Source organism: Myotis lucifugus, unplaced genomic scaffold, assembly GCF_000147115.1.
Source record: "Myotis lucifugus unplaced genomic scaffold, Myoluc2.0 scaffold_85, whole genome shotgun sequence".
NCBI classification, from domain to species: domain Eukaryota; kingdom Metazoa; phylum Chordata; class Mammalia; order Chiroptera; family Vespertilionidae; genus Myotis; species Myotis lucifugus.
Genome location: NW_005871133.1, coordinates 3,537,107 through 3,547,395, shown reverse-complemented (window position 1 = coordinate 3,547,395; position 10,289 = coordinate 3,537,107). Strand labels below are relative to the sequence as shown.

General features: G+C 55.2%; 1 protein-coding gene across 2 annotated transcripts in view; it reads right to left on the bottom strand.

Moving 5' to 3' along the window:
* Positions 1-6,898: 6,898 nt before the first annotated feature.
* The window catches only part of GALNT16 (polypeptide N-acetylgalactosaminyltransferase 16), an 81,102-nt gene continuing 77,711 nt past the window's right edge, over positions 6,899-10,289 (bottom strand). For both annotated transcript variants that reach the window (XM_014457826.2, XM_006091013.3), the window contains 3 exons: positions 9,833-9,974; positions 8,957-9,085; positions 6,899-7,588 (listed from right to left, as the gene is read on the bottom strand). In XM_014457826.2, coding sequence (XP_014313312.1) covers positions 7,445-7,588; positions 8,957-9,085; positions 9,833-9,974 — 415 coding nt within the window. In that variant the 3' untranslated portion in view covers positions 6,899-7,444. The remainder of the gene's footprint in view (positions 7,589-8,956; positions 9,086-9,832; positions 9,975-10,289) is intronic.

Sequence of the window (10,289 nt, the reverse complement as noted above, 5' to 3'; positions counted from 1 at the left end):
CCTACACTTCCATGGGACTGAGCATAAACCTTGCTATTTGTCCTTGGGCAAGTTTCTTCTCCTTCATAAAGTGGGCATACCAGACCCTAACTCAGGGGAGGTGCTGGAGACTGAATGAGAGAATGCACATGGTACCAAGTTCTGGGTGCCCAGGAAATGCTCAATCCATGTCAGCCCTTAGGATCCCCAATGCATGGTTGTCGAGGGCTTAGAGAAAAGTGGAATTGTGAAGATACCAAGCTTTTAAGAAGTGAGAGGAGCCCAGCCAGTGTGGCTCAGTGGTTGAGCATCAACCTAGAAATCAGGAGGTTATGGTTGGATTCCCAGTCAGGACACATGCCCAGGTTGCGGGCTTGATCCCCAGTAGGGGGCGTGCAGGAGGCAGCCGATCAATGATTCTCTCTCATCATTGATGTTTCTCTCTCTCTCCCTCTCCCTTTCCCCACCTCCCTTCCTCTCTAAAATCAATTTTTAAAAAATTTTTAAAAAGGGGAGAAAAAAATGAACAAATATAAACTGAGTGCTTTCTGAATGCAATGCACTAATTACTGAGTGCTTTATCACACACACACACACACACACACACACACACACCAAATCCCAGCTAGCATCTTTTATTTCGTTCATTCGCCAAGCCAACAATTACTGGAAGTCTGAGAACCAAGCTCTGTGCTGTGGCTGTGGAAAGTATAGGGTGTCCCAAAATTCACGCAAGATTTGAATTTTGCGTGAGCATTAACAACAAAAAATAAAAGCCTAATTTTACTTGGTTTAGTTTATTGAATCAGATTCTAATATCTGTTGCCCTTTGATTTCAATCCTTTCAATTTGATAAGCATTACCAAGTACCAATTATGGCCCAGGAGCAGGGACAATGAAGACCAATGAAGACCACGGCTTTGCATATGTTCCAGCAAAACTGTGGAGGCCATTTATCTGATGTGCTATTCCATACATAACCCTATACTGTATACTTTATGAATCAATAAAAAATTTACAATTTTTAATTACAAACCTGTGTTTTCTATCAAAATTACTTCTTGCGTGAATTTTGGGACACCCTATATAAAGCTGGAACAAACATAGATCATGTTATTAAGGAGCCACAGTCCAACAGAAAACGAGATGAAAAATAAAGACTAGATGTAGGAAGTGGGCCTCTGTGATCCATCTCCAGCATAGTCAACTTTTAATGAAAATGGTGACTGAATTTCCCCAAGGCAAACAGAATGTAGGGAGGAGGATATAAGAACAAAGAACTGTGTACTCGAGCCAGCATCATGGTGGAAAAGCCCAAGGTGCCCACCTCAACAAGAGAGAGGGAGGGGGAGGCAACTAGAAAAGGCCTCAACCCATTTTTTTTAAATGGCCCAATAGGAGACAATAAGACCTAGGCAAAGTATGAGGAAACTATTAACCCCATAGCACTCAGCCAATGAGGAGCCGGGGGAGGGACTCTCGCACCCTAAGGAGATAAACAGACTGTGATCGCTACTCCAGATGTGCCTGTACAACTGGACACCGCTCTCGAGAACATATTAAAAGTCTCGTTTTTCACCATCCTTCTGTCTCCTAGTCCATTATTTGAATTCGCTGGACACCGCTCTCGAGAACATATTAAAAGTCTCATTTTTCACCATGCTTCTGTCTCCTAGTCCGTTATTTGAATTCGGACAAGTGAGCATTTCCCTCACACTAGAGATGGCAAGTCCAGTTCACTGCATAAGGAGGAAGGTGTTCACTGTGGCTGGAGAGGAACAGTAATGACGTTGAAGAAATAATCTGAGAGATGCTTCCAAACAGGTGGGAGGTCAGAGAAGATTCCCTTATGCAGCATTTGTCTGAAAAAATGGGTAGCATTTGACCCACAGAGATGACACGGTAGAGGGCAGGAAAAAGAGCAAACGCACAAACACGAGAAGGCAGAAAACTCCCAGAAACAGGACACATGGCAGTTTGACGGGACCGCAGGGTGAAGAACAGGCTGGCCTGGCTGTCTGGTGCCCCGCGACGGGCGGCCCTGCCCACTGGTGGTTAACTAGGCCCCTCTGAGCCCACCCACGTCCTCTGTGGTCGGTGCTCAGCTCATCCTTGTGGGCTTGCTGATGTTCATGGTGATGAGGTGAGAGCCTGCGTGATGCGTGCAGGCATCCCAGAGGACCTGCAACCCTGCCCAGAGCCTGCTCACCTTCCCAGCATCCGTCGGAAGGAAAGGGAAGGTCTGCAAGACGTGAGCAAAGGGTGGAGGCCGCACACACTCCCAGGAGAAAGCCCCCGTGCCACTCTGCTGCCCCACCTGCTGCCCCCACCACTCACTGTGACCTGATTTAACCTTAACACGCCCCCTCTCCCTCTGTCATGGAGAAGGGGCTCAGGAGATCAGCGTCACCCTGCAGCTAGGGCAGCCCTCTTGCCATCGCGAACAGAGAAACCTGAAGCGCTGCCGCTGCCCCAGAGGTCTGTGGGGCCCGTGGAACACCCCACTTCAGCAAGCCACCTGCCAGGCGGGGAGCTGCCTCTAACCCAGAGGCCCTGTTAGGGAGGCTCTAAGCAACCACCTCTGGGTTCTCCCCTGCCAGCCCTGGTTTCCTGTTCAACTGCTCTCTTGGGGTGCTGGTTCTGGCTCAGACCTCTGGCTCCTACATCTGGTCCCCACATTCATTGGTTCCGAGGGGAAGTGTAACAAGGAGCACGGGGGTGGCCTTCCTTCCCCTGGGCTGCTCCTCACAGGAAGGTCGAGTGCCCTCGTGCTCTATCGGAGCCTGGCCCGTCCTGACTCTCCCTTGTGTGGCTCCTCTTCCTCCTGCTTCAGAGGGAGGCGGACTCACCAGGATCACCCCGGCCACTCACCACACACATGGAAGCATGTGGAGAGTGACTACAGTGTTTGGACAGGTTCAAGTCTCGGACTAATGAGAGGGCACAGTCCTCTCGTGACAAGTCCCAGCTTGGAGGGCAGAGCCCTCCCAGCACAATTACAGTGGGGCCTTGACTTATGAGTTTAATTTGTTCCGAGACCGAGCTCGTTAAGGAGTTCGTTAAGGAGCTCGTTAACTCAAATTACTCTATCAACTCAATGCAAAAAAACAGCTGAGAGACAGCTGGTATCTCAAAAAACTCGTTAGTTGGGAAGGCCCCACTGTATAGTCAACAGCTATAGTGTAAGCTTGAACCTATGGTCCGAACACGTGGCCCCATGTGTCTGAGTGATGTGGGCTTGATAGAGTTCAGGTGCATGTAGTTGAGTGGGATTGAAACCCACGAGAATGTTGTAAACATCTTGACCACACCCTTACTTTGCCTCGTGGAATCTGGCTATAAAATAAAGACACGGCTTGTAGTCCTTGGTGCTGTCGCTGTCCACCAGAGAGGACAGCGTCCCACCCAGACACAGCTTTTTTCTCTTGTCCGTCTTTTCTCCATCCTTCACCGCCCCCTCTCAGGGTCACTGAACCTGAGCTGGCGCGGCACATAAGGCGCCCTGGGGCTGAGTATGCCATGGCCGTGCTCCTCTTCTCCCGCTGGCCACGGGTTTGACATGCTTGAGCTAGAGGGTCTAGGCCAGTGATGGCGAACCTTTTGAGCTCGGCGTGTCAGCATTTTGAAAAACCCTAACAACTCTGGTGCCGTGTCACATATAGAAATTTTTGATATTTGCAACCATAGTAAAACAAAGACTTAAATTTTTGATACTTATTTTATATATTTAAATGCCATTTAACAAAGAAAAATCAACCAAAAAAATGAGTTCGCGTGTCACCTCTGACACGCGTGTCATAGGTTCGCCATCACTGCCCTAGACCCTCCCGGTTCTGCCTCAAGGTCTTTGCTAAGAGCCTGGCAGTGAAGACCTCTTAAGATGAGAGAAGCTGCCTGGGTCCCCTCCCTTCTGGAGGAAACTGACTCAGAGCATCTTAGGGGACACAGAAATACCAGATGCTGAGAATATAGTTGGGGATTAAGCTGTGGACGTTATGAAGTCCAGCCTTTCCCTTCCAGGTTTCCTGTCCTGTTTGCCTGGTGGGAGAGGACCACACCCCATTCAGTGCTGGAAGACAATCCGCAGGCCTGCCAATGGGGAGCCTGAGGGGCCAGAGAAGAGTCTTTGTGAAAACAGCAGCCAAGTCTCAGAGGCCCAGGGATGAAGGGAGCACTCCCCGCTGGACAAACCGGAGGCTGGCCTCAGAGTGTCCCTCCCGCCCTCCCCACCCCAGGTGCTCTGGGAGGCTCGCTCTTCTATCCTGTCGGGTTCTGCTAGGCCTGTTGTTACTGGCCAGCCAGAGGGCGTTTGCTGAGTCCTCCAGGAGCTGGCTAAAGGCTAACAGCCTTCATTTCCAGGAAAAAGAAGGGGAGTGGGTAGGAGAGAAAATGGGCCTTAGAGAGGTGCGTTTGGAGAAGGGCAAGAGCGTGCCTCTGGCGAAGCAGGACCAGAGCCCTGCAAGGTGGGAGTGAAATAGACAGAAGTGGAAAGCTGGCCCAGCCTGGCCGGGAGGGAGGCCCACGAAGGCGGTGGGCAGCGGGCTGTGCTCCTTGAAAGGATGGACGATGGACAGACTGCAGCCAGAGTCCTGCAGTAAATTGCCACCTTTGCCTGGCTTAGCTCAAGCTGCGCTCTGGAGCCATGCTGTGTGCTTGGACTTGGCACCAGCCAGCGCTCTGCTCCAGGCCCTGAGGCCTGGGGGTCATCAGTTCTGGGGAACCCAGATGAGCAGCCCTGAGCCAAGGCGGGGACAGGGACGAAAATGGCTGCATCCAGGAGAGGGTGAGTCTCCCACTACAGTTCACATGTGCACCCAAGTGTTTATTTCTACCTGGGTGAGTTCAGCTTCTGATCACACAAATGGCGGGGCTTTCCATTGGTTTCCATGGAAACATTAGGCAGAGCATCTGCTGCCTGATCAAACAAGGCTAGGCTGGTAGGATTCTTTCCGCAATTATTTTACTGTTTCTACCCAGGAAATGGTCCCACCTGCCTTTTTACCGCTGCCTTCTTGTGTGGCGGGGGCGAAGGGCAGTTCAGAGGGGCCGGGGCTGGTGCTCAGGGAAGGAGAGGGCTGGCACAAGGCAGCATGTGGAGAAGCCCCTTGGGTTCCCATTCAAAGCCCCAAGCAGTGTCTCTCAGTGAGGCCCCAGGAGCCTGGGCTCTGGTCCCAGCCTGCCCCACCAGCAGGGCCACCCGCTGGCTCCCCCCAGAACAGCCTGTCGTCCAGGAGTCCCTGGGGTACGACGGGCAGGTAGGCCGAGAAGCAAGCTCTCAGGTGCAGGAGGGGGTGAGACTTGAATAGAGGCCCCAACTTCACTCCTGCAGGGGAGGGTGGCGCGGAGGGGCCGGACTCCGGAGTCAGGAAGGCGCTGGTGCACGTGTCGGTGTGAGAAGTGGTTTTATTCCAGGCGTGTGTTTCATAAAGACGAGGTCCTCAAGGACCGTGAGTGGCACATGCTTTGGTCAAGAAGAGGAAAAGCAAAAACAGAACAGGGCTGAGGCCCACAGATGGTGGCTGACAAGTGCCGAGCCTGGGCTGGCAGGGAAGGAGGGGCCTTTCTGAGCCGCTCTGAGCTGCAGTCCTCTTACATCCAAGAGAAGCCCTCGCTCCCCGGCCCCAAAGGTCCACACTGCCCGCCAGGGTGAGCACGCACCACGGAGATGGTGGTGGACGGAACACCACAGCAGAGGAAGGGAGAGGTGCGGCCCCTACGCTGTGACCACGGGGTGCACGCGGGGGCACAGGAACACTGCCGAGCGGATGCCAGTGAGAGCCAGGAGGTGAGGAAACCATTGAGAACCCTCCGGGTGGGTCCTGCCCCAAGGGCTGCAGGGAGGGAGCAGGCGACAGCAGCTCAGGCGCACCAGGGAGAGATGGGCATGGCAGCTCCAGTCCAGAGCAGAGGCTCGGACCCTTTAGGGGTCAAGGGCCTCTATAAGAAGTTGGGGAAGCCCATGGACGCGCTCCTCGGGAAACTGCGTCTATGCACACACATGCACGATTTGGGGGACAATTTCAGGAGATTCCTAGGCCCTCTGGAATCCAGAGCTCCCGAGGCTGGTCTCAGGCTGGTTTGCTTTGGGAGGGGGACCCCAGGGTCCTGGCACCACCAGTCTTTTGCCCAAGATCACACTGCCTGAGCCGTTGGGGCGGGAGAAGAGGAGCACGGGGAATAACAGAAGTGGTTCCGAGACCAGGCCAGGGGTGGGGGCAAGGCCCAGTGGCTGTGAGAAGTACCAGGGACCTCTCTACACAGTCGGGAGTCACCAGCCAGCCTTCTGCCCGCTGCAGTGACCTTCTGGGGCCTCCCTCCTGAAGTGTGTGTGTGTGTGTGTGTGTGTGTGTGTGTGTGTGTATGTGTGGGCAGGGGGAGCATGAAGCTGGGCCTGGAGTCAGAAAGACTTTCTCCCTAATGACGTAGGGAGCGTTGATGCTCCAGATGGAGGTCCCGTTCTTACGCCCCCCCGCCCCCCCATTCCATCATGCTCTGTTTACAAAGGCAAAGGCTTTGGAGAAGGCAGCGTCACTGCGAACGCGGACGGGGCAGCTCAGTGGTGCATGGCATGGTGGCTGCCTGTCCTTACGGGGTCTTCGTGGTGGGCCCAGACAAGGGGCACAGGGCGCCAGCGGGTCAGTAAGGCCCAGAGGGCGACGTCTTGTCCTGACAATGACCAAACAGAAGTGGGATCTGTGTAATACAGTGTCCCAAGCCTGCCCCTGAAGATCGCCCCGCAGCCTCTTCCTAAGAAGTGGGGACCGGAGCACAGGATGGAGGCGGGCACCGTGCCCCGGGGGCTGGTGCGGCCTGGGAGGTTGGGTGCCCGGGAAGAGACCCTCTCTTTGGGTGCTGTGCCGCTTTCCTGTCCACGTCCTTCCGCAAATCACCCATCCTCTGCTCCCGACCCCCTCCCTCCCACACCCAGCCCAGCACCTGCCGGGGACAGGCCACTGAGCTACTCACTTCCCTCTGGTTCTCCACCCACGCTGCAGGCTGCCCCTCTCCTCCCAGCCTCAGTTTCTCCATCCATGCCACCTACATCCTCTTCCCATGATCCCACAAGCAGGGCCTGTGACACAGTGGGGACCCTAGGTGGGCTTCTGTCCTTGATCTACCCAGACGACGACGGGAGGGCACCCAACCCACTGCCCAGGCCCCCAGGAAGGAGAAGGGAGGGGACAAAGATGTGAGGGCACCTGCCCAGTCTCTACCCAGCAGCAGTCCAGCACCCTGGCCTTCTTCTCTCCCGGGGTGAGGGCGGGTCGGCAGCCTGGGCACCGAGGCACGCCCCCATGCCCGCCCTGTGCAAGCTCTGGAGAATGGTGTCTCATGGCAGGGGTGTTTGCTGATGGTTCCGGCAGAAATGTGAGGAGATGGGAACGGCCCGCTTTACACTCCCCCACCCTAACCCCTTCCAGTCCCAAAGTCTCATGCAGAAGGTACAGGAGGCCCCGGGCTGCCATCATGTGTGCGGCTGCGGCAACAGCTGCCACTGCTGGGCGGGAGCGTCAGCCTGGCACTTGCTGGTCACCAGCTGGGTGGGCTGGGCCTCCAGGCAGAGGCCGCTGACCGAGTGCTGGATGAAAGAGGCTTTTCTCCTCCATCTCTGGGGGGAGAAGCAGGGAAGGCGGAGAAGGAGAAAACAGTGATTAACAGTGAGAACAGTGCTCACACCTTCATTGCACATGCATATGCCTAGGACACCCCTGCCCCCCGTTTAAACACCCCTTGTGTCCCTTTCATAAGGGGCCCCCTCTGCACACAAGCTTTGAGCCGAGCCTCCCAATGCATGCTTGTTCTGTAGTTTGGCACGAAGTCAGTGTCTGGATCAGAGGCGCATGGGCTGCATCTAACCCAGAGATGTATTTTGTTTGGCCTGCACAGCGTTAATTTAAAAGTTGGCTTAGTTGCCACAGAAGGATCTGCGTTTCCAGCTTCCCTTCATGGCTGCCTGGGGCTGCGGGAGCTGCTCGGCTGTAACTGGACCGTGACCTCAGTTCACCTGAGCCCCGCCCCGGCTTCCCCACTGCTCCCTGGGGACACTTGAGCTTGAGTTCCTGGACCAGGTGAATCTTTGACTCCTTCGGACGAGATTTCTTCTTCCTGCAGCTCTAAGCTTTGCCTTGGCCTATGACTGTGCAGCCGGGACCTACACCCGTTCGTGGGAACTGGCCGCCATCTCCGCAGAGAGGAAGAGTGAGGCCAGCGGGATGGAGGGGGCCCCTGAGTCCCCTTAAGAGTCATGAAAGGCCTCCCGGGTCAGTGCCTTCCCCTCCTGGGGCCTCCTCTGACCCAGGCTTGACAAGGGGAAGGAGAGCTGTTCACGTAGAACATTTTGGAAGTGCCTGGATGGAGGACGAAGTGTGGCTGGCAGGACAAGTTGGAAGTCACTCTGCATCTGTGTCCCCAGTAGCCAGCAGTCAAGAAATCCTTACTGAGCATCGACTATGCGCTGGGCTAAGACTGTGGGCTAGGCATCACCCTTACCCGGGTTTCAATCAGAGCTCCACCCCATCCCCAGCTGAGTGAGCTAACACTGATCTCTCCAATTTAGGAAGCCTCGGTCTTGTCCCCTAAAAATGGGCAGTGCTAGAGCCTTCGTCGGGGGTTGCTGGGAGGATTAGATGGGATGACCCATGTAGAACTCCTAGCAGAGCTCTCAGTAAAAGCGAACCTTTATTTTGGCGGTGGGGTTGTCAGAGGCCAGGGACAGTGCTGCCAGAGTCTCTGCCCTCATTCAGCTCCCAGCGGGCAGGGCAGACATTTAACAAATACTTGCCTGAAGAACTTCCTCATGAGTAAGATCATGGACTTGACTCAGATAACGACTGAGGCCTGCACAGGTCCTCATTCCGGAGGGTTTATTGGAGTCTATATGTCTCAGCCTGGGGCTCCCCTGCAAGAGGCTGCCACCCCCATGGCCTGTCCCCCTGCACATGCTGGCCATCCTGAGCCCAGGGACAAGGAGGCTTACCTGTTTGCCTTCTCTCGGGTTGCACGTCTGTAGTCCGACCGGGGACCCAGGGGAGATGGAGGCGGAGGTGGAGGTGGCTGTCAGGCACTTCCCCTGCTGCTGGATGAGGTGGTCACTGAACAGCCATGCCTGCAAGACAGGGACCAGGAAGGCTGAGTCAAAAGTACAGCGATGGAGCCCTAGCTGGTTTGGCTCGGTGGGGATAGAGCATCGGCCTGTGGACTGAAGGGTCCCGGGTTCAATTCTGGTCAAGGGCACATGCCTCTCCCTCTCCCTTCCTCTCTGAAATCAATAAAAAATACATATTTTTTAAAAAGTACAGTGATGGATGCGCAGGTTGGTTATGTGATATAGCAAATATACTGTATATTGTGGTAGAGTTTTCTAATAGGGGTGGGCGTATGGGTATTCACTGTACAATTCTCTTAACTTTTCTATACGTTTGAAATTTTTCATAATAAAATATGAGGGGAGCTTGGCTGGAGCTGGCCAGAGGGCCATGGAGAACGACAGGGCATGGGACCGGGGCAGCCATGATGGGGGCTCCGTGACCTGCTCTGGTTTTGACCTGGGTGCATCGGCATTCATATTTTGCACACATGCCCTGCTCCCGCCATAAAAGCTGACCATAGCTGCGTCCCAGGAGAGAACTGGGCGCTGTTTGGGCAGCACTTCTCCCTCTGTAAGGGTACAGCGGGCGGGGCACGGAGGGCAACTGTGTCACAGGCTGGAAAGGAGCAGACAGACGCAAGGAGCAGAGTGGGAGGACGGCTGGCAGGGTCCCTGGGAAAGTGGGTTTGTGGAGGGTGTAGGCAGAGAGGAAGAGCATGAGCGGAGGAAAGCCACTCACCCCACTCTGGGTCCTAAGCAACTTACCTGGGGTGCTGGCGGGTTCTTGGCAGACCCCCTGCAGGTCCCCACTCCAAGCAGGAAGTTACCAGCTGTGTCCTGGCCCTGGGATTCCAGGCAATTAACTCCTTGCTTAATGATGCTGGGGAGCACTTCCTTCACTGGGACCCTGAGAAAAGGCAGGGCCAGGCTTGTTTCCTGCCCTCCTCAGGGCTTACCCACGCTTGCCCAGAGGGCAGCCCCTGAGCTCCTGGGGCACAGAGGTGTCAGGGGAGAGGGGCACCAGGCGGGGGGACAGACCTAGCTGGCAAGGAGGGGAGAAGGGAGAAGGGATTCCTCGGGGTGGAACGGGGCCTGGGCCCCATTGGGTTCTGGGTAGCGCCAGGAGCCCAGGGACTGCCTGGAGGCTAGATCTCCCGAGCCTTGTCCAAAGAGAGCTTAGGCCAGAAACCCAGGCCTCCCCCCTTACAAAAGAGGAGAACCC